Here is a 24,376-nt window from a genome sequence, read left to right as displayed (position 1 = left end):
ACCTTTACACAGGGACTAAGTATTACCTGCAACTAACTTGCTGCTTTCAAAGTAAAACTCCCAAACTTGCCTGCCCTTTTATTAGCACCAGTGGGATCACCTGACTATAGCTGGGAAGGGTGGGAGCTACAACATGGAGCTGGCCACTGCTCCTATATAAAGTATAACAAACAAGGGAAAGTTGTGCTCACCACTAATTTTTAAAACCATTAGGTGGGTGTGCAATGAGGCTGTGACCACAAAATACATATAGAAAAATACAAGAGGTCCTCTGCACTCAACCCATAATCAATATATTTGATGTCAAAGAGTCAAGTCTTCAAACAGGACGCAGTCTTGCAGGGGAATAGGACAGGAAGAGAATGTCCATAGTCAAAGGGCGCTAGGAGAACCAAGGAAGAACCAGACTTGCCCACAGAGAAGGGGCATGTCCCACTTTCTGGATTTCTAATTCAGTGCCACTATAGAGTATGCCAAATTGAGAAGCTGCAATGCTTCAATGCAATTGATTTCACCATTCTTACTCTGGAGCTCAGTGTGAGATTGGGTGCTATTGCAAACAAATTCAGCTTTGTGTCCGACAACAATTATGCTGGAATTCTGGGAAAAAATACCCATTGCACTGTGAGTAAAAAACATGGCAGTCCAAAATAGCACTTCTCACACTTCATCTGGTAAGTAAATGCATCTTTACATCTCATGTTGAACTTGTGTTAAATGGTGCCTTTCTTTTTCACATACAGAGTTACTGTACACATTTATAGCCCTGCCTACTTACCAAACCTACACCTGCCCCATGGCCTGCCCTCTTTATGTCACAATTCTGCCCTTCCTCACCCCCACCCCTTATGCCATCTACTTGTATTACCTGGACAAAAGGTGGCAACCCTAGATAGAATCTGAATGCTATGTAACAAAGAAAGCTAGAATCTCAATAATGAAGCACAAGTTTTTATAAAGACAGGTATTTTTACAAAACTTTGACACAGTAATGGAAATGTTAATTGATCTCAGTCTGCCTTATAGTATTGCACTGATGGGAGTATGAATAGCTACCACACACTCATGTTTGTGAAATACATGAAAATTCTCCAAGTGGTAAACCCATGTAAAAGAAAAAAAATCTGTGTGTATGAAGAAAGCACATGTAAGAAACTTACCCTGGTGGTCTAGTGGGCAGCGGGGTCCACGCCGCGTCCTTGGCGTGGAAGCCCGCTGCGCCGCTCCTATCCTGCCCTTGCGCCTCTTAAAGGTGCAGGCACGCTGGCGTGATTGCGCCAGCGTGCAACAGCGCAAAATTGTTCACGTTTTGGCGCCAGTTGGATCCCTATTTAAGGCCCATTCAGACCTGTAGCCAGTGCCCGTTATAGGATCATATCCTGTGGTTTCCTGAGCTTTTGCTACCTGTTTCTGAATTTGCTATCCTGACTGATTATCCGTGTTTGACCCAGCCTGTTCCTGACTACTCTGCATTCTGTATCCTGACCCTTGCCTGCCTACGACAACTCTTCCTGCTTAACCCCTTGCTTGATCACCCGGTTTGACCCTTTGCCTGTTTGACGATTCTGATATCCGCCTGCCTCGACCCAGCCTGTCTGACATCCTTCTGCCGTATCCAGTCTCTCTGATTATCTGGTTTTGACCCCTTGCCTGCCTGACGATTCTGTTATCTGCCTGTCCTGATCCGGTCTGTTCCGTTTCCACCAGTCGCCTTGTCCTTGACCTTCTGCCCAAAGACTCTTGCTATCCGGTCGTGCCCCTTTGCCAGCCCGAACTCCTCGCCTTGTACCCCTCGTTAAGTCCAGATGGCACCCAATTAAGCTGAGGGCTCCTCCCGAAGCCCAAAGGTGGTCACACTATTGGTGAAGCCGAGCCGAGACCAGGGTCCTTGGCATTTGTTCTGGTATTGGGTGCCGGCCGTGACAGCACATTAGTGTGGGGATTAAAGATTTGGATTATATTCATTCCAGCACAGAAAGTATTGGTATGTTTTTTATGAGCTAATGGTAAAATGACCTCTATATTCAATTGATAGTAGCAATTTGAAGCTTCTCACATTGGGACACATAAAGGTTTCAATACTTATAGAACCACAAGTGTGGCATAATAAAATGGGACTAAATTTTGCATGTATCAGTGGAATTCATAAAAGGTGTGCTCTTTACTCTCTGTGTACTTGTGCCAATACGCCTGCCCAGCCTGCATTTATGAATTGTGTGCAAGTTCCTGCATTGTGGCAAGGGAACCCTGGCATTACCACTAGCCCTTTAACTCCAATTTGCCCTGGTAGGTTGTGTCAATAGCTGCAACTGATAATACCATTATTAAAGATGTATGCACTGGTATCATCCCACTCTGCAAATGTTTTGTGCAACTTGCCCATAGTTCCTGCAAACACGTAGGTAATTAGCAAGTGTTATGGTGCAAACTGTGCAATAACAGTAGAATTTTTGTAACATGGCAATTAGCCTAATGATTGTCAAGTTCTAGGGATGTTTATTAAACCCAGCTATTGCATTATATTGCTGGTGTGTCTGGAGAGATATGCACACAGCCCACATGGATTCTTTTCCAGAGACTGGTATCTCTTGTGTGATGGACTATAGAAGGTAATCAGCAGTTGTAATATGTGTCAGACTTGGGATGCTGGCCATGGAGTGCTATAAAACACTAAACACTGCACGATGATCTATGGTGCCACTAGCAAGCAGATGTACAGGTATGGGATCCGTTAAACGGAAACCTGTTATCCAGAAAGTTCCAAATTACGGAAAGGCCGTCTCCTATAGACTCCATTTTATCAAGATAATCCAAATTTTTAAAACGGATTTCCTTTTTCTCTGTAATAACAAAACAGTACCTTGATCGCAACTAAGCTATAATTAATCCTCATTGAAAGCAGAACCAGCCCATTGGATTTATTTAACGTTTTCATGATTGTTTAGTAAACTTTAGGTATAAAGATCCAAATTACAGAAAGATCTGTTATACAGAAAGCTCCAAGTCCCGAGCATTCTGGATAACCTGTCCAATACCTGTACTACAGAAGTGCTTCCCTCAAAATACAAGGCCAGTTGGGCAAGGAGCTTTTCTTGCATATCTGTTGGGGGCTTTAATACATGGCTGTAGCAGCTGCTACTTCTTCTACGAAGTGACAATTTCCTCTCCTCCTGCACTGAAATGAGAATCTACATAGGTTTGTGTGTCATTTGTGTTTGGAAAATAGAAAACGGTATTGCAATATTTGTGTTTGGAATATAGAAAATGATATTCCAGTGTTTGTGTTTGCAATGTTGTTGTTGGGGTAATGTGAATACTTATATAATAGTTATATAGGCACCTGTAATCTTAATTGTAATTTAGTGTTGATGTTTCAGAAGGGTGAAGCCTGGGTGCTGACTCTGAAAACAGGTGGGGCCTTGGTGAAAAAAAAAAATTCATGTACTACATAATTATTGGCCTTCCTTTTACAAATGTACACTTCTAAATAAATTATACCTCTTGTTAAAGGATATATGGTGTACTGTGTAATAGTCTCTCAGCAGGATCAATTATAAAATATATTAAAAATGGTAAATAATAAAAGTCAGCTTTAACATTCTCAGCAGCTGGTACTCACTAGGCACCATGTAATTAGCAGTACCAGTTTATTTCCACCTTGCACAGATAATTCTGTAGTTTGAGAAAATAATTTCTACTTCCACATTTACAGGTTCACCATATTATAGCCTAATTTTGAGTTATAGTGTAAGACTAATGTCATTCTCTGAATGAATCTTGTTGAAAAGTAAGCAATCGCAGGTTTTATAGGTCTAGTGAGCAGTGAACTGTATACTTAGCTAGATATTACATGGCTTAACTCCCTGCAGAGAGTAGTCGTTATGTATTAATAACACTAATTACATACACAGGTAGCACAATATTGGATTATTTATGTCTTGAAAGCTAATAAAAGCTGATGATAGAAAATGAATCCTTGTATATTAGCAAAATTACAGCAGCTACTCCGTGTTTAGTCATTTTTAAGCATTTGATTTAATTCAGAGGCTACAGTACTTTCTGGGGTGACTGACAACTGTCATTTGTGAGGTGAAGTCTTTAGAACATCTAGTTATAGATCCAAATCTTCCGTTTCAATAATATATTTCCTAAATGTGTTTATTGTCTCAAGGTTGTTTCTCATCAGACGGTATGAGGATGTGCTATATATATATCTGATGAGACAAGTACATTCTCCACATATCAAAACATACCTGGCACGCCAGTCAACTCTGCCTTAAATGGAGAACAGACCGGTTTGAAAGGTAAACTGTAACCAGAGAAAACACCACAGAATCATAACTCATGTTCTAGAATTTAAAAAATGTATATGATGCCAAAATAACAAAAGATTGGTTAACCATCTTGGGATATTATCTCTAAAAAAAACTTATGCACTAAATAAAAGCAGGGCTATCACCTATTTTTATTAAACAAACTATGGCAGACCAGCAGGTTGAAGTGCTGCTACACAAAGTCGATATTAGCCAGTGTAGATGAGGTGAAGGGAAGCAGTGTGGGAAGCCCTAATCCTAGGCCAGAGGAAGCTGACCAGTAATAATCTCCTGGGGGAGCTTCAGCATTACCATTGGAAACATTTATTGCTCTGCATTTTACCACTCATTCATGAAAGAGGGAGCAGTCATATTTAGGGGTTGCCACCTGGCCAGTAAAAATTATGCTTGAAGCCAATGTTATTCATAAGGAAACAATATTAAAAAACATGAATGAAGATGACTTGAAATATTGCCAGTAGATTAAAAATAACCATTAAAAAAATTGGCAATTCATTTATAATGCTGCTGTTAAGGATCTGTATGAAACAATGCTAAGTTTGCAGAGGTAAGTAATATGGCAGTTATGTTTTCAAACTTTGCTGTTTGAGAAATGTTTGTTTTTTAGAGAAAACCTACCCTTCTAAGAGAACAGTGTATTTTCTTTAGAGCAGGGGTCCCCAACCTTTTTCACTCGTGAGCCACATATAAATATAAAAAAGTCAGGGAGGAACAAAAGCATGAAAAAAAAGTTCCTAGGGGCTGCCCACTAAGGGCTGTAATTGGTTATTTGGTCGTCCCTTTGTGGACTGGCAGACTATAGTTGTGTCTATTTGGCAGTACAACATGGCCTCTAAAACCTGCCTCCAAGTCAGAAATCCTAAAATGAGCACTTGCTTTGAGGCCACTGGGCGCAACATCAGAGGAATTGGTGAGCAACGTGCTGCTTGTGAGCCACTGGTTGAGAATCACTCTGACAGAATAATGTTGCTACCTGGGGGCACTTTGGGGCACTTACTCAACACAACAATTACAGCTGTTGTGGGTGTAAAGTGCAACACCTAGAACAAACTTTGAGCCCACAGGGACTGATCAGACGAGGACCACACCAACATACTGATGCAGACCTCACCCGATGGGATTTTACAATCTGCCTGATTGAAATCTGTCAAATCAGTCAGCCAGACCCACGCAGTCAGAAGCTTTAGGTTATGGCCAGACGGAGCACAAATCAGCCTGCTGAAATCCGCAGGCAGATTTCAGCCCCTGCCTTTTGTCAGCTCTGAAGTGAACACACTCAGTGAATTTCAGCAAAAAACTTTCTATACTGAAATCCGTGAAGTATGTTTGTTCCGGAGCCAACACAAGGCTTCAGTATTTGAAGAGAAGAGGAATCTGTTAGCGGTCAGAGGCTGAAATCTGTCTGCGGATTTCAGCAGGCTGATTTGTGCTCTGCCTGGCCTTAGCCTTAAGATACTGTATATAATCATTTTTAGGCTCCCATTTGCAATAACTATAAAATACAGAGTAAGGATAGACACTAAGGGGCAAATTTACTTATGGTCGAATATCGAGGGTTAATTAACCCTCGATATTCGACTGTCGTAGTTAAATCCTTTGACTTCGAATATCGAAGTCGAAGGATTTACTCAAAAAAATGGTTTGATCGAACGATTAAATCCTTCAAATCGTTCGATTCGAAGGATTTTAATCGTTCGATTCAAAGGATTTTAATAGTTCGATTCGAAGGATTTTAATCCATCGATCGAACAATTTTTATTCGACCAAAAAAAGATTGCAAAGTCTATTGGGACCTTCCCCATAGGCTAACATTGACTTCGGTAGGTTTTAGGTGGCGAACTAGGGGGTCGAAGAGACAGTACTTCGACTATCGAATGGTCGAATAGTCGTTCGATTCAAAGTCGAAGGTCGAAGTAGCCAATTCGATGTTTGAAGTAGCCAAAAAAAACATTTGAAATTCAAAGTTTTTTTTATTCTATTCCTTCACACGAGCTAAGTAAATGGGCCCCAAAGAACTATTTTATGATCATAAGAGAATTGAAATACATCTGTGCAGTTGGTCAGTATTAAATACCAGGTCGATTTTCAGAGACTCAAAACCAAATTCATTTCGAGAGACACATTTTCCAGGATAGAGGTTGAACACCTGGTGCTATCTCTGTAAATTGAGAGATGGGTGCAATGATTGGCAACTATAAAAAGCTGCTTCTACAGTCTCGTCTGACAACTCAGACAGAACTAGAGACAGATCTGTTGCTTAAATTAAATTCTTGATGACAACGATAAGAGAAAGTGGGAATTTTTTCAGCAAACATATAAATGTTTCCTAACAGCACAGAACTCTGAATACAAATAAAGATCAGTTGATTGCTCTCTTGAAAGAGAATATATTTACTCTGTAGCAGCTGACTAAACAAAGCTTGGATGTATCTTTCTACTTGTAGTAAAATAGTACAGCAGATGTTTTCCTTCTATATGTTACTTTAGGGACAGGGATGCCTGCCTCCTTTATCACAGGGGTTTGTCAGTGTTATATTTGCAGAGAAAGACTTGAACTGATGCAGTGAGTGATACCCATGCTCTTTGCCCAACTAAAGAGAGGCATCACCATTACCATTAGTCCGGGGGAACCCACGGTACAGCTCATATTTGTGAGCAAGGGTTTATTGAGTGGAGCAAAAGGGTGCCCCAACTTGCTAACTTTCATCCCTATTGACTTCTTTGTTATCTTTATTTAGCTTGATCCTCTGGAGCTGTCACTTCCACAGAAAGGATCTGTTCATCACCCCGTGGTGATGGGCTGACACGAATAAACACTGTGTTGTCTGCAGACTCGGATACAATTTCAGTAGTGTCGTCATCAGGCTTGATCTGGGGAACTGGGGATCGCCTGTGCACGGGTGATCCAGGTGGAACAGGACTGGTTGAGGTGGGCTATTTAGTAAATGAGAATACAAAAGGAATACATCAGCATTGCTAAAAAAAAATAAGCTGCTTCCAAATAAGATACCGTATATAGATCTTTGAAAATTTACTGTTGCACGTTTAGGTCAAATCTGCAAAGTGATCCACAAACGAGTTGCCTGTACACCACCATGTAATGCCGCCCAGCAGCCCTATGTGTCAGTGCTCTTAATAGATGCACAGTAAAGTAACCATTGCTAAGTAAGAAAGGCTGTGCCTATTCATCCATCATAACACTGCATACCTGCATGCCCTGTCATTTATATATTTTAATTTTATATATTTAATCCAGTTTTGCCCTTGCTGTTTTAGGTTTTTATACTTTTTATACACATTTTATTGTATATAATCATATATTGTATACTACTGGCTCACATGGAACTGGAATTCCTTTAAACAGAATTCAGCAAAGCCTTCATGGGAATTATTTTTTTTTTCACTGATCTGGTAACATTTGTATAGCTTTTATTTGCTGCTGTTGCATGTTATCATAACCCATGCTTCATCATTTTTTTAAATTCAACTTTGAATTATAATATTGCCAATACTAATCTCAGCAACCTTGCTTGTGATTTAACGTAAGTAATGTTCAGCCAATGGGAAACCAAGTCATTGCTATAAAAAGCTTACAGGAGTTACTGAACTTTTTCCATTTTAAAAGGGATTAAGGTTTGTATGTTATATCACTCACATAGGCACAATCATTGCTTGGCAATGCCATTTTTGAGTTATAGGCATTCTGTTTTCTTTTGCCAGAGACGTAATTCAATGACAATGACCAATTGCAGTAACTGATCTCAAGACAGTCCAGGGTGTAAAATGTCCCATAGATGCCTCTTTAGGTTTTTATATTATCACCTTAGTTTTTCTTTCTAGCTGATATGTCACTTTCTGTGATAGTAATATAATGCCTATGAATCTAGAATCCGGGATCCCTTACCTATGAATAAAGCAGCCAGTACAGTCAATAAAACCACAGTACATCGTTAGGCAGAGCTAATACTCTGGAGTTTTCATCTAAGCTGAATGCTTACCTAAGGATGTGTCTGGAGAGTGATAAGGTGCATGAAACAAGGTCAAGGATTAAAGAAGTCTGAGCTTTTAAAAGCAGATTTCAAGAAGATGTTGGAAAAATATATTTTTACTGATTCTGAAGTCTATATTTCTTATGTAAAGTCTGGATTTGCAATTAACAAATGCAACAGCAGTGAGGAATTGACCCTAGCAGGGCCTCAGGCATTGCTGGAGAAGAACTATGTACTCCTCCCAGACTCACTGTGCCTTGTAAATCACAACCAGTAGCCATGGACCTTGTGAAGAAGAGTGAAGTGAAGTGAATCCCCTCTTATAGTAATAAGCATAGGAGTAACTAGAAGCATTAAGGGCTCCCTATCCCTGTGAATAAGATATTTTTCACATACATATATTGAAACTACTCTAGTGGGCGTCCTATACCTTAGTAATAACAGGGTCTGCCCCTCTATAGTTATGTCCCTGATTGCCATTAACAATAATAATGGCAATTTGCAGCATTTGTTACAATGTTGCAGTGCCTTTTTCTATGGAAAATAAATGGGGACAAAAGACAACCTATGATATTGTCATTGTTAAATATATCAGAATCTGGTGGACTTTAATTAAAAGGAATGTATCACCAGTTGGGATAGATTCTGTTATCAGAAATGCTTATGACATGGGGTTGTGGGACATAGGGTTGTCCAAATAAGAGGTATTTTTATTCTATGGAGCAGCATGCCTCAAAGCTACTAATAAAGACAGGTTTATTTTACCATGAACAAGGATTTAAGCAGCAAAAATGACTGTATTCTTACTACAAAAAGTCAAACATGACAGAACAGGACAATGCAGCAATTGGCATTACCATATATTGGAGATTCCTGGATACCAGGTTTTCAGATTCAATTCGGTGAGAATAAGTTATCTCGTGAAAACTCAATGACGAAATTCAATCCGAAGAGAAAAACTTTTATCCTAATCCAGGTTCCAGTATTTTCCCATAGATAGTTTTCGCATGAGATAAGTTTTCCTGAATTGAATTGCAACTCAATTGAATCTCGTCCATGATTTTTCATGTGATAAACCTTTTTCTCACTGATTGGATCTGGACCAATATATCTGATACCTGTATCATGGAATATTTGTTACTGGAACAATTCTTTTATTCGTACAGAAAAGTGTCTGAGTCTGGTTTCTGCCAAAGATATGATCCATATGGAATAACTTTTAAACAAAGCATCTCTCTGAAAATGGCAGATCCCTTGTTTTTTATCAGGTGTAAGAGCTGGTGATATATAACTAAGATGATACAATACCTTACAAACAAGGAGGAGGAAACTCCACCACCCTGGGGATTGCTCTGCAGCTAGAGGCTATTAAAATGCTATTTTGACAAGTGTTTGATGCAGCATCTATGGGTTCAATATTGGTTCGATATTGTACACCATCTGTAACTGATAAATTAGTGTAGACTTCTACAGAATTTCATTTATGTGCCATTTCTGTGACAGAAGACGGGGGGTTCTCAATGTATTAGACATTGGTAAAGTTTCCTCTCATATGCTCTTGCCTCATATAATAGTCTCAGTATAAGACCATACACAATATGGGGATATCATGATGTAGGTCTGCATACAACAAGTCTCGTGTTTCTAACTTCATCTGCTTACCTCTATAGTTTTCTTCACTTTCATCCTACGCCTTAGTTTGGAAAATCCCTTGAAACCCATTCTTTCAGTAGCGGCAAGTGCAGCCTTTAGGAGTTTTGGGGTCTCTGGCCTTGGAGGGATGATGTGCTTAAATCCTTTTTCTTGACCACCCTCTCCTTTTGGTTTGCTGCTATTCTTCAACATTTTTCTAAAAGAGATATTTAATATACAAATGTGTTAATTAAGAAGAATGTACGGAGAACCACTGCAATGACACCATTGATTGCACACTTTATTGCCCCTAAAAATGAATGTTTAAATTCCATTCTATATAACTAGATGTTGACAATGTAAGTACACCTATGCTATGACACCCTATGAGTTGTTACGTGCCTAACCACACTCTGCAGATGCTTCCAATATGAGTTGCCTTGTATGTAATATATAGGGATGTTCATGTATATGTATATGATATGCTCACTACTTTTTAGTCTTTATTCAAGGGAGTCGCTGGTAGTGCTATAGTCATGCAGTTGGACTTACTTTGCTTTCTTGCGCAAGAGCTTTTGGGATTCAGGATAATGAAGTAAAATTTCATTCAGGTCTTTTTTATCCAGAATGAAAAGGTTGGTAAATCCATGAGCAACTACATTTGCTGTGCGTCTGTTTCCACCTCCCACAGCGAGCAGACTGAAAAGAACCAAAGAGACCAAATCCTGAATCTCTAGATATGCAGCGCATAATATAGAGGGTTTAGCTTTCATGTTCCCTTCAATATCTAACTATTTAGAAACAAACTGATTTATTATGCAGATGTCACAAAATAAAAAAAAGAACAACAAAAGAAAGAAAGTTACGATGAGTTCTGCTCAGGAGATACCGAACAATACCCACTTTCTATGAATTCAATTACATTTGCTACTATATAATTTCAATATAATAATAGATGCAGAAAGATGACTCAGCAGAGCATATAACTTTTCCATTGCTCAGGGGTCCAGATTTGGGCAGCACATGCCAAAATGCACACCTGCTATGTAAAAGCCATTTGGAAAATTTTGATTCTGGCTCAAAGTCCCATTAAGATTCTGTTTCACTTTGACCTGAAACTCACCTGATTTCTCCAAACACTGACCCAGCTTTTAAAGAGACTAGTACAGTTTTGCCTTCAGGACCTCCTAGCACTTGGACTTCTCCGGCTTTGATAATATACATTTCCCGGCCAATTTCCCCCTGGCAAGAAAACAATCATCACATAATTATCATCAACACAGAATCACATAATGAATATTAATGATCCATCAGATCTGCCTTTCAGTGCAGGGCTCCTATAAAACTGTATTGTGAAGGATAACTTGATGGATTCTAAGAATAATCCAGCTAAATTCTCCAGAAGCAACATATTTAGGTTAAAACACTTTCTGTTTCTTAGAGACCACAAATGTACATAATATTGGACCAAGATATACTATAAAATCTGCTTTGCAGTTTATAAAACTGTGTAACTGTGTAACAGGCATTGTCACATGAAAAAACTGTATTATCAAGATGTGATTGTATACAGGAGAGTAATTATCTGTCCTATGCTAACAAGAGGAACAGCCCTGTCAGATAAACACATATTCTTGTGGCCAGCACAAGGACATGGTTATGAAACAATAGGGCTCACTAGATCCAGATTTGACTGTACTTGCCGCTTAAGTTTAGCCTATGCAGAAAAAACGATTTGGTTTTCAAGAAGACATAAAGTATAAATAAATTCGAAATATTTACCATAAACCACAGATGAACAATTACCTTTTTGCAGACATAATCTCCAGGTAAGTAAACTACAGAGCGCAGTCTCTTCAGCATATCATAAATCATCTGCCTGTCACACCCCTGAGCAAAGAAAGAGGAATGGTTCATGTAGTTCATCTGATTAAGCATCATTATTGATACCCTCCCCGTGACCATCAGCTTTATTGAGTACAAAAGGACAGAGATGCTGATCAGCTATTCTATGCTCTGGCACACTAAATAACATAGGGCTGTACAGAACAACTAGCAGAAGGTAATTTCTATATCACTACACAGAGCAACATATTCCAAATGATTTCCAAACCATTGAGGGCATAAAATGTAACTGATTTTTTTTTTAAAATTTGTGAGATTTATTTTTCTTACTTTGGAGTCATGGTGTTTTATTTGCCATCTTGCATTTTACCTTGTGTTTCCAACAGGGCCGCCATTAGAAATCCCAGTACAACAAAATTTTGCCCCACCCCAGATCCCGCCCACTCTACACCACAGTTAAATGACCACACAGACATTAGCGCTAAAAACGGTAACCCCCCCCCACACACACACACAAGTTATAAAAATCCATTGATGGGGGGGCCCCCTTATAAGTCAAAAAAAACTGTGGCGCTGTGCCACCCATAAAAGTTAAAATAACAATCATTGGTGGTCAGGCCCCCCCATAAGTTAAAAAACAACATTGATGCCAGGCCCCCCATAAAATGTTTTAAAAAAAACATTGGCGCCAGGGCCCTCCATACAAATTAAAAAGAAACATTGGGGCCGCGGAGAATATTTTTTTGAAAACACTGGTGGCAGGGGCCTATAGAGTATTAAAATTATACATTGGTGGCCAGGGGTTTAATAAATTAAAAAAAACTCATTGGTATTCAGTAGAAGTGAACTCGTAGCTTCAGGACTTCAACTTCTCCTCCTTTCGTAGCTTCGGGACTTCAACTTTGGCTCCTTTCGTGGCATAAGATCTTTTTGCGGCTTCGGGACTTTAACTTCTGCTCCTTTTGTGGCTTTGGGTCTTTTTGCGGCTTCAGGACTTGAGATCTTCAGGGACTTCGGATCTTCAGGGACTTCGGCTCTTCTGGACTTTGGCAGGTGAGGCAAGGCTTCGGTGCTGTTAAGGGGAGCCTAGCTATTTGGAAAAGTGCAGCACAGCCGGGCCCTCCCTTAGGCCCAGGCCCGGTACACAGTACCCCCTGTGCCCCCCTGATGGCGGCCCTGGTGTCCAAGGTAAGTGAAAAGTCTGTGATCACCTGTTACATTGCAAACTAGCCCCCCCCGAATCTGTGCTCCTGTATCATCCCTATCCCTCTACCATAATGAGTCGTATTTACTAATGAACAAATGTTGAATTTTTTTTTTGCCAAGAATGATATTTCACTACAACATTAGCAATTAATTTACTAAAAGACAACGTTTTGGTGAATTATTTTCACCAGGCAAAATGTCTCCATTGAATCTTAGCCAGTTTACTAAGACCACAAGAATGGATTTTTCGCCATGTGAAATTTCTCTAGGTTCAAGCTGGTGAACTGTCATTATAAAGATAGAGTTACTTTTGTATCTCATTAACTACATCACTTCCTGCATACTAACTTCAATATGTCATTTTGTTATGGTGAAAAATCTCTAGAGAATCTCCTAGAACTGTATGGGGAAAATGGGCTGGCATATTTCCAACTTTGTAAAAGTATACTTTGATGAAGTTACATGAGGAGAAAATTCACACTATACACCACTGGCTTTCTGACAAAATTCTATTGTAATAGAGATTTCTGTGCTTAACTAAATGATTTCAATTAGAGGCTGGACCAACAGCCCCACCTCATGGCCATCTTAAAGAATGCACAGCAATTGCCTGAAATGGACGCAAGATCATTTACCTGAAATAGAACTACATTGCTCACAATACTGTAATTGACATCTATAGCAAGGTCCAATCTCATCTTATCAGGAAGCTGAACCATGAGTTCTGATTCATCTGGAAAGATAAAGGGAGCATTACTTTGGATATGAGCTTGTCAAGTGCATTTTTGAAGGTCATAGAGGCAGTCTTTCCCAGTGAGTTGTGAGGCTTCTGCTATACTGTGACATTGCTAAAACTGTTGACTTCTCTTACCATAAACTTTAGTTTTTTTATAATGAATTATGAGTATATATACATTGTTCATAGTTTAGAGCAGAGAATAAGATTTGATACTCAGCAGCATCCAAGGAGAGCTTTCCAAAACTCATTTTCAAGTAGAATAGATAAAGACCATTAAACTTTCGCCCTATAAAGCCCATGCAGCCCTTTTTATCTACATTGTTTTGCCCTGCTGGTGTGGGATAGCTGAACCAAAGTGCCAAGGTCAGAAAAACTAAGGGGACTGTGTGTTTCTTTCTACAGGGTGCTGAGAAAGTGGCCATCACAGCTCGGGGAAGATAAGAAAGGAAAGTAATCCACTAGAGGAGGTTTTGGAGTAATTTCTTCTGAGGTTAATACAATGCTTGCCTCAGACATTTTATGTAATGCTTCCATACAGGTCTGAACTGACACTTGACTAGGCACTTGAGCTTCAATTACTTAGAGGCCCAAACAGCCCCACACAGGCCCAATAAATAGAATTGCTATTTAGTTATCAGGAGAAATTGTTAACTGCAAAGGTTTATATAAGCATACAAATTGTAAATCCTTTGCCCCCCCCCAAAGGAAAGGGCATCACAACAATCGATATTATGAAATTGTAATTTAGCAGGTAGGGCTGCCGGAATGAAATTCAACCACACAGTCTCACTTCTGGCCCCATTAGGGTTTTGATGTGTGTAACTTGAGTGACTGGCATGTATTTCAGTGTTTAGCTAGGGACTGACCACTTCTGTAAATCGGTTTTAAGTGGATATAATATGGAGCAGTGCTATTGCAGGCAGCACTACATATGGGCAGCATAGGCAGGAGGAGTTCTTACCGAGCATGCCCTGGGATTGCCATGTGTACTCATACCACATCTTGACACGGTTTTGCACAGGTCGAGGAATCTTGTAGCAGTTCATGTATTTGATGGTACTATCCATACAACTCCGGTAATATGTCTGTCCTGCTGTCGCTGCCCCAACCACATCTCTCATCTAAAGAAAAAGGACATAGTCTCGAAATTCTAGCATATGAACAGCATGATGGTGCAATGTGTTAAAACATGCAGACCTCCTCGAAACGTGTCAGGAGGTAGTGGCTGAAATATAATGATATAATGTTGTATCTAATTGCTGTGGTGATTTTGCACAAATAAATGCTTGACGTGAGCTACTGTGCATGTTCTTTAATTTATATTTTGCAAAGTGCTTTTTTACACTTGCATAGTGCTGATAGATAGCATATATCCGTATTCTTATTAAGTATAAGTGCTAACAGCTCCGGAGTGGTATGATGGTGATCATGCTTAGTTTTGCCTTGTAAAGCTGCAGTCCCATGTTTACTTCATGCCAGGGCACCATATAAAATATGCCATCATGTCTTATATAAAGGTTATTGGCATCCTGCTGTTAATATCCCATGGAACCTAAAACATTGGGACCCAAGTAAGGGACTTTTAGAGTGAGAGGATCTAAACGCAATGTAAAAATGTATGCAAATTCACTTAATTTACAGAATGTCAGTGACACAATGTTTAACTGACTGTGCAGAACATTTAATTAGGATCATTGACAATCTGCTAAGCTGAAGGCCTGGTATTAGCAGGGCCGCTGCACCAATGAGGGAAACTCGCCTCATGTAGCAGTATCCCACCAGTTACCAGAGGTGGCAAAAAGCTGCTTCAGATAATTTTAAGGACTGTATTTCAGATTATCAAACCAGATCATCGTGAACCCCCCCCCCCCCCGGCCACTTGGAAAGGTAAACCCGGGGGCAGGGGAGCTCAGCACAAAAGTCGCTGGGGGGGGGGTTAAGAAACGTCCCAGAGTATTAGCCAGGTCCGGACTGAGAATTAAAATAGGCCCTGCCATTTCAGGTACACAGAGGCCCAATCAGCCCACAGAGAGGCCCAAACAGCCCCCACCAGCCCACTAAATACTGACTTTCTATGGGACCTTATAGCAGCCCCTCTGGCATTTGTCAGAACCCACAGTTTGCCAGTCCAGGCCTGGTATTAGCAGCCTAAAAGTGCTCAGAGAAGCACTAAGTTTCAATTCATTTTTTTGGGTTTAGATTCCACTTACATTCCAGTAATATGCAGAGTGCATTAGAATCTAAACATTTTTTCTGTACATACCTGACCAATCATGACGGAAAAGGCAAACACACCCATGAAGTAATTTAGTAGCTGAAACCAGAGTTCAAAAAGCGTGCCTGGGTCAGGAAGTCCTCCAATGGTTATCAAGGTCTTCACAGCCCAGTAGTAGCAACGGATATAACTGAGAAAAACAGGGTGTCTGAGCAGGATCTCAAATATCGCTATACTATTGATAGAAAGAAACTACAAGAACCATTTATGTTTTCAACCCATTATTGCAGATGCTTATTTATATTATCATCAACCAGACAGTTACAAGTAGCAATCTGTTACCCTGCACAGGTTATTTACACTTGAAACCAAGAGTAATTCATACGAATGGGAAGTGACATATTCCCTCTGCATAATGCCCTTTGTGCAATGTGTATGGAATATCTATCAGGCCAGGGCCAGACGATGGCAGATCTCGGTCTGCTTTTCTCCACATTCCGGGAATCTGCTGCCCCGCTGCTCTTCTGCCCCTGGTCTGCCTGCATTCGGAAGCATTGCTAAACATTGTCTGGCCCTATCCTTACAGGCATGGGACAGGCACCCAGAATGCTTAAAACCTGGGGTTTTCCAGATAAGGCGTCTTTCTGTAATTTGGTTCTCCAAACCTTAAGTATCCGAAACAACATTTAAACATTAAATAAACCCAATGGAATTGTTTTGCCACCAATATGGATTCATAGAGCTTAGTTACAATCAAGTACAAAGCATTGTTATATTATTATGAAGAAAAAGGGATGATGTAATTATTTGATTAAAATGGGAGATGGCCTTCCCGTAATTCTGAGCTTTCTGGATAATGGGTTTCCAGATAACAGACCCATAACTGCATTATAAATGTTTTTTGTTTCTTTGTTGTTCAGAAAGGTTTTCTGGTAACTGAAGGGTGTTTTGAAAAGTATACACTGGCAGTAATTATTCGTCTTATACAGTATAGTGCTGGCAGCTAAGAGATAAAGTCGCTTGCTTATTCCATGAAATGTTGACATAACTAATTCTTATTTGTTCTCCTAATACAGAATTTTCTGCAATATGCTGAGTCCACTGTGACTTCTTTAGTCCAACACTTCTTGTTTTGTTTGCTTATTGTATGTGCAACTGACTGTACATACCTGTTCCCTTCACCATCAAAGACCCATGGGGTGGATTTTATGCCCTCATAGTCAGAGGCCCAGTAGTATAGACAGGCATTCATATGCAGGCAATAGAGAAGGTAAGCAGTGGTTCGAATAACTCTGCAAAAAAATAAGCCAGCATCTTATAAGAGCTCCTTCCCAACTAGTACATTTGGCTACAGTCAAAATTAAACTAGCACTGGGCACAGAATAACCCAATAGTCTATTATGAGTCTGCCTATTCTGACACTCTATTATATTGAAAAATGATTTGCCTGTGTTAGGACAATACCACACTGGCCAGATACATAATTATTTTATCATTTCATCCAAATATTAGATGCAAATCGCAGCCTTGGTAAGTGTAATCCTAAATACTTGGCTTGAATGGTATCTGAATGAGTCCTTGTCAGATATAGATCAGGAATCTGATCTTTTTGGGCCCATAAATGGACCGGCATGGTGCCAACTCTTTTAAGAGAGGGCAAGCTGGCAGCAGATGTTTGCTTGTCTATGGGCTCCTAAAGGCTAATATCAAATACAGGACCAAAGCATATTTAGCACACTGAAAAGAAATACAAATAATTAATGTCCAGTTTCTGGCATATAGACTGAGTAGTTTTTCAAAGAAATATGCACTGAAACTTAAAAGAGAACTGGCCTGCATGTTCTTTATTGGCTCAATTTGTTTTATGAAATAAGATGCAGCCCCTATTTTGACTTACTTTTGTGGCTCTCCAGATCTCAAGCAAAGTCATTGGGGACAATAGGGTATAAATGAGTATTCACATAATTTATTTTCTTTCCCAATGCAGTGCAGTCTGGGGAGGACTGCATTGCCAAAACCCCAGAAGGTAAGTTTCATAAATTGGCCAAAAACATATCAGATCAGTGGGATAGGCAACCATCATCAATTGTATTTGCAATACCTTTCAAATCAAACATCTCCCACACACAGCCCTCACTTTCTGGAAGAGCTCTAGCATACTACCAGTACAGTATTCTTATATTTAACTTTCTTTAGAAAAAGTTTTTTCAAAGCCTTATTTCCATATGGCCCACAGCATCTGCAGGCTAGGTATGAACATTTTTCGGTACTTTTTGTCAAAGCTGGAAATATTTCATGATCTGATCAAACACAAATTTATTTGAGGTAAAAAGTAATGAAAAGATTTGCACACTTAGAAATAGTGTCTTGTCTATGGTTATTTTGCGCAACTCAATAATATTTTTCATATTTTTATGAGAAAATGCTATCGGAAATTTTTTGTTAAATCTGTTGTGTACTCAACTATAATTTATAAAATGCCCTTTGGACGTCTGAAATCAAACACCATCACGTACCTGTATATGTAAGCCTTGCTCAGGATGGCTTCCAATCGACTGTTAAATTCAAAGAAAGCCATGTACTGTATAAAGAGAATGCTGTATGTAATAGATATGATGGGAAGCACTTACAGTAGATATTATTTGCAATGGAAACATTATGGGTAATTTTTCAAACAGAATCAACTTTAGTTTCATATTCGCCTTCAATGGAACTGTAAATAATTCCTTATTATATAAACATCTAAACATTGTTTTAATAATGTACAATAAGTGATGTAACTTGTCAGAGATCAGAGATCCCACATTCACGCATGCTGCCCCACTCACCCTTGTGTGTGTTCACATTCTTGCTGACAGAAGCAGATTCAAATTGGAACAGTACAGCAGACCCTGTGACCGTTTCAGGCACCCCTTTTCCTCTGTCCCCATTCCCCAAAGTTACAGGGTTTGCTGTATGGTAGTTATGCCACTGTAAGTTATTATGACTGAAAAGTACAATTTGAATTGGCTGTGTTGACAAGTGTAGTGAATAATAAAGTGTTCTGGCATAAAAATAATGAACAAGGGGGTGCAGTTGGTGGAAGGATAAGCATTTAGGGGGATAATGACACCATAGTTGTTAGCTATTCTTCATCCCTAGACAACTTCACCCACTGGAGAATGGGTTTTGCTGCCCCATCTTCCATCATGTAAAGGTAGAAAGATTCAGAGAGGAAATGTTGTAAGGTTTGAACCCCAGAAGGTCTAGTGAGCAGTGCTGGGCCAAGAGACTTGCGCCTTGGACCTTTTCTGGAAAAAATACGAGCCTTCCTATCTCTATTTTTCTCTCTGAATAATATTGGCTTCAATTATTATTTTACTGACCTGGCTTATAAAATATAGACTGGGCAGCATTAGGTGAGAACAAATCTTGGCCATAAAGCAGTGATAGAAGCCCCATCAATCACATTTAGTGATCCAAAAATGTGCACATACTTTGCTTTATTGAAACTTGGACATTTATATCTGAATCTCAAGTAGCAGGATTACTATGACTCCCCTCTCTGTAAAACTATAAAGAAATAATGAAAGTGCAGTACAGTGTGACCCTTCTTTAGGGTGCTTTCCCATACATACCCTCTGGTTTTCTTATTATTGGGAGGAAAATAAACATACCTTTAAAATACGTGGCAATCTCAATAAAGACTTGACGCCAAATTTCAAATAAAGAAGATCCAATGGGAGGAGAGAAATGAGATCCATCTACCAATAAGCAAGCAGAGATTGAGAATGCCATAATCATATACTTTACCTTGCCCATATACTTCTAATGTTTAATTTTACAAACTATTCACAGATAATATTTAGAATGCAGGCATGGGGTCCCTTATATGGAAACTCATTATCCAATAAGTTCCAAATTACAGGAAGGGCATATCCCATTTTAAGCTAATTACATATAAATTTCTCTGTAAAAATAAAATGACCTTGTAATTGATGGTAACTGAGCTGCATGAATACATATAGTTGGCAAAACTATAATATTGGGTTTATTTAATGTTTATAAGATTTAAGCAGAATTAAAGTATGGAGATACAGAAAGATCCCTTATCAGTCACAAGCAATTCCTGTATATCCTTCCACTTTCAGCTTTACCAGTGGACCTTAATTACAGAAGGAAAAGTAAAGTACTTAAGAAAATAGCTTATTGAGCTCATTCAGTTGGGCATAAACTCTAGCTGAACAGATTGTTGAAGTCCCTCTGTTTTAGTTTTGCCATAGCTGGTGAGGCACAGATTCTCTGGGAAGTCCATCACTCCACAATGTCACAAAGTTAAGGAGGGATTGGGGCTATTACAAGGGGTGTGGGCAAGTTGCTCCCTGCAGGAAAGACAGACTGTCATGTCTTCATTTCAATCTGTGGAATCAGGTATGTCTGTGTAAATTCCGATAGTGTGTAAGCACCTTTTCTGCATAAGCTCCTGTCAAATAGTCAAGTATATTTCCCTTCAACCACCACCACCAACCAGATAACAGTTTAAATTTCAAGTCTGAGAGCAGCAGAACAAAAAATGTATAAATAATTTAAAAAAAATGGAAAAATAAAATCCTATTTCAAATTATCTTAGAAATTTGCAGTCTTTACCATACTGTAAGTTAATTTTAATGTACAAAATGCAAGTAGGAATTAAGAATTGGACATTTTTAAAAAAATGTAAGCACTAAAAACATATTGACAAATTTGAAAAGATCCTTATAACAAAGGTTAATAGATTGTATATTTGAAAGCTTCTTGGATCTCTAATGTCATGGAATATGGGTCTTGCAGGTTTGCTGCAGCAAGTGATACACCTGGGTCTAGGACAGCACCTCCTGTCCTATCTTTAATGAAACGTAACGATTACATTCTTCTTCTGAATGACTCTATGAAAAGATATGGAGTTGCATATAATTACCTTAAATCGTTCAGTCTTGAAGTAATGCTTACGCATTTCTTTCTTATCTGTCTAGAGAGGAAGAGATCAGAGGGCAATTATTATCTACTATATTAACTATAGTTCATTTACTTACACTGGTAAAATGTGCTCAAGGGCAGTGACCTATAACTTTGCAACTTGCCTGGGATGCTTACCGAATTTATTTTGCCAATAATATGAGAAGGATCATCCTCTCTTCATCAGACATCCACCCCCCAAATGTAGATCCTTGTAATATTACTGGCACAAAAATGGGGTAGGCTCCCCAGCCAAATTGCAAAGGTTATACGGTCTCTGTCCTTTTGTCTTGCACTATGACTGAGATGACGCCATATGTCTAAGGACCAGACACTACTGCACTATTTTCAGCAAATTAAGGGAAAGTGCAGTTGTGAAACCTTTTTTAAGTTAGCAATACCCCATAACATCCATTTAACTTTGGTCAGTCTACTGCAGGCTGAATAATAAAAGCAAATCTTTGATTGGTTGCTACAGGTCATTGAGTCAATGAGCACCACCCATTTGCTCCAAAAGGGTGTTTGATTCCACTGAACATTTTTCTTCAAAGAAATTGTTTCTGTTTTATTAAAACATTTGCTGTACCACAATGTATTCTTCATTTTATTGTAATGACATCAAAAAACAAATGAAAATTATACCCTTATATTTAACAGAATCTATTGACTTTCTTTATTATCTGTTTCAATATGAATGGACAAAGATTGCAAGCTGACTTACAATGATGTCTCCTCCTTGGACAAACTGTAGCCTGGCCTGGAACAGGGTAATATCTAGCAGGTAGATAAGGTCACACAGGTAATCCATGAGCAGCCAGTAATGGATGTTGCTTGACGTTTGGTATGGGAAAGCCCAGCGCACAGGGATTAGCCAGCAGTTCCAGTTCCACGCCAATACAACAAAAAATAGCCACAACACATACATAACATCTAGAAACAGAAAATAAAAGGTCAGAGGTGGCTTAATGATGGTCTTTCTTAGACTGCTTGTACAATATTGCTCACTGCTTGATTTGGCATTAGGGATGTTGTTATTCTATTATAATATATATAAAATATATTGACTTAATTGTGCCTTACATTTTTCATTCTGGTCGAAATCTTTTATCAATAGTGATCTGGCCCAAATACACATCTTAGGGTAAGGGCATACCTGGCGATTCAGGGAGATTTAGTCGCCTGGCGACTAATTGCCTCTTCTTTGGGGCTTCCCCCTGTCTTGCGCCGGCTATTATGAAAAGTCGCCTGTGGCAAGACACACGCGGCGATTCGTATTCCGAAGTTGCCTCACGAGGAATTGCCGAATTGCCAGGTGTGCCCTTACCCTTAATCTCATCATCACACATTATGTCTTATACCCCTTCTAATTTTAGATTGTATGGTCCATTGAGCTGGGCCCGTTTTACCTTCTGTATCATTAGTATTTGTATAAAATTTGTTGTGCACACTCTTATGTTGTACAGTGCTGCTGACTATATTGGCACTTTATGAATGAAATATAACTAAAAATGTAATTTGTTTTCCTGCATGTTATACTATAACAAAGGGGGTAAAAAAAAGTCTGTTATTGTGTGACCACATTAAGTTGGTTATAAATGATCTAAACCTATACATCCTAGACTGGGCTTTATAGAACATTAATAGCATATATGTCTTGACAGATATTAGGGAAGAAAAGGAGCTCTTACACATACGCCTGATAAGATTTTTATGGAGATAATTTGTCAAAAATCAAGGGTTTTTTTAACAACTTTTTTCTCGCTACTTTCCATGGATCTACGGAAATGTATTTGGGGTTTTTTTGGTTTTTAATTTACTAGTTTCAGGCAAAAAGCTACAACTGTTTTCTCACTACTTTCCATGGATCTACGGAAATGTTTTTGGTTTTTTTTTTGGCTTTTAATTTACGGTACTAGTTTCAGGCAAAAAAAAAAAAAAAAGCTTGCCTTTATATGATCGTGGACCGCCAGCCTGAGTTTAAAGTTCTAATCATTTTCAAAAGTGAGTCATTATTCTCCTATAAAATCCTGGTGATACTGACAATTTTATTAAACCATGGACCCCTTCCCTTTATTCTTACTAGTCAGAGGGTCAATGCTGGATGGAAATTTGAGTTTCAGGAGACGGTTATGCCAGGGTCTGGTCTTGAACTTGCAACATAGCATTTCACAGTAATGTTCCGCTTCTGCTGGGGCTTCAACATCTACCTTCTTCTCTTCAGCTGGTGGGGGAGGAGGAGGAGGAGGAGGAGGGGGTGCTGCAGCTTTTTTGGAAGGAGCTAAAATGGATAAACATTATCATCACACTATTTGTATTACACATACAATCTCTGCCCACAATGCTTACAGTCTACATTACAGTAACTGAGGCACAGGAGATTAAGCAATGTGCTTAAAGGAGAACTAAACACCAAAACCAAATATGGATAGAAATGCTATATTTTATATACTGAGCTTAATGCCCCAGCCAAAAGTTTTAACATCTCTATAACAGTAATGATTAAGACCTTTAATTGCCACAAGAGCTCGCCATCTTGGATTTTGTAATGAGAATCTGAATACAGTACAGTTGCCAGCCCCTAAGCTCAGCTGACAACTGTACAGAGTATGTGCTTTGACTCTGCAGAAAAGAAGAAATCTGTAGCATTTCTAGCCTAGTTCTTTGTTAAGCTTTACTTTTCCTTTAAAATCCGAAGGACATGCCACAGGAGCCCAGGTCTGGCTGAGTTTAGTGATTCAACAATACATTTAACCTTCAGTACTCATGTTTATTCCATTAAAAGAAGTTAAAGGAAAACTAGAGCCCCAAAATGAATACTTGAGCAGCAGATTTTTTAAAATGGCAGTTTTCTATTTATGATTACCCAATGGCACATACTACTAAAAACGTATATTTATTATGAAAATGGTTTATTTGCATGAAGCTGGGTTTTACATATGAGCTGTTTTATGCAATATCTTTTTATAGAGACCTACATTGTTTGAGAGATATAGATTTCCTTTAAATGATCTTTTGTCAGTTAATGGTATTTTAATAAAGGAGAAAGACAATCTTACAGAATAACACTAGAATCAATCATAACTAAAAGATTTCTCCTCAAATATGTATAGTTTAAGTTCATATTAAAGACTATAATAAATGTTATAATGACAAATTTGCACACACAAAAAAGGTTGGTCTTTTTATTTTTTTAACCCTGTCCCTGTTCTTAATAATACTGATTATCTCTGGTTATATCTGCTGGTCTTGCCAAGAGACATACTTGTTAAAGGGGTGGTTCACCTTTAACTTTTAGTATATTATAGAATGGCAAATTCTAAATAACTTTTCAATTGGTTTTCATTATTTATTTTTTTATAGTTTTACAGTTATTTGCCTTTTTCTTCTGACTGTTTGCAGCTTTCAAATGGGCGTCGCTGACTCCCTTCTTATTGCTAGTTGC

The 24,376-nt window shown here is 38.8% G+C and overlaps 1 protein-coding gene across 3 annotated transcripts in view; it reads right to left on the bottom strand.

Moving 5' to 3' along the window:
* Positions 1–6,573: 6,573 nt before the first annotated feature.
* The window catches only part of LOC108713516 (cyclic nucleotide-gated cation channel beta-1), a 64,914-nt gene continuing 47,111 nt past the window's right edge, over positions 6,574–24,376 (bottom strand). For all 3 annotated transcript variants that reach the window (XM_041590263.1, XM_041590264.1, XM_041590265.1), the window contains 14 exons: positions 23,015–23,212; positions 21,656–21,864; positions 20,897–20,947; positions 19,617–19,703; positions 18,477–18,541; positions 17,130–17,252; positions 16,009–16,150; positions 14,707–14,866; positions 13,642–13,739; positions 11,762–11,845; positions 11,079–11,197; positions 10,508–10,654; positions 9,986–10,172; positions 6,574–7,268 (listed from right to left, as the gene is read on the bottom strand). In XM_041590263.1, coding sequence (XP_041446197.1) covers positions 7,065–7,268; positions 9,986–10,172; positions 10,508–10,654; positions 11,079–11,197; positions 11,762–11,845; positions 13,642–13,739; positions 14,707–14,866; positions 16,009–16,150; positions 17,130–17,252; positions 18,477–18,541; positions 19,617–19,703; positions 20,897–20,947; positions 21,656–21,864; positions 23,015–23,212 — 1,874 coding nt within the window. In that variant the 3' untranslated portion in view covers positions 6,574–7,064. The remainder of the gene's footprint in view (positions 7,269–9,985; positions 10,173–10,507; positions 10,655–11,078; positions 11,198–11,761; positions 11,846–13,641; positions 13,740–14,706; positions 14,867–16,008; positions 16,151–17,129; positions 17,253–18,476; positions 18,542–19,616; positions 19,704–20,896; positions 20,948–21,655; positions 21,865–23,014; positions 23,213–24,376) is intronic.

This window comes from Xenopus laevis, chromosome 4L (assembly GCF_017654675.1).
Source record: "Xenopus laevis strain J_2021 chromosome 4L, Xenopus_laevis_v10.1, whole genome shotgun sequence".
NCBI classification, from domain to species: domain Eukaryota; kingdom Metazoa; phylum Chordata; class Amphibia; order Anura; family Pipidae; genus Xenopus; species Xenopus laevis.
Note: the sequence above shows the minus strand (reverse complement) of the source record. Positions and strands in the feature narration are given on the sequence as shown.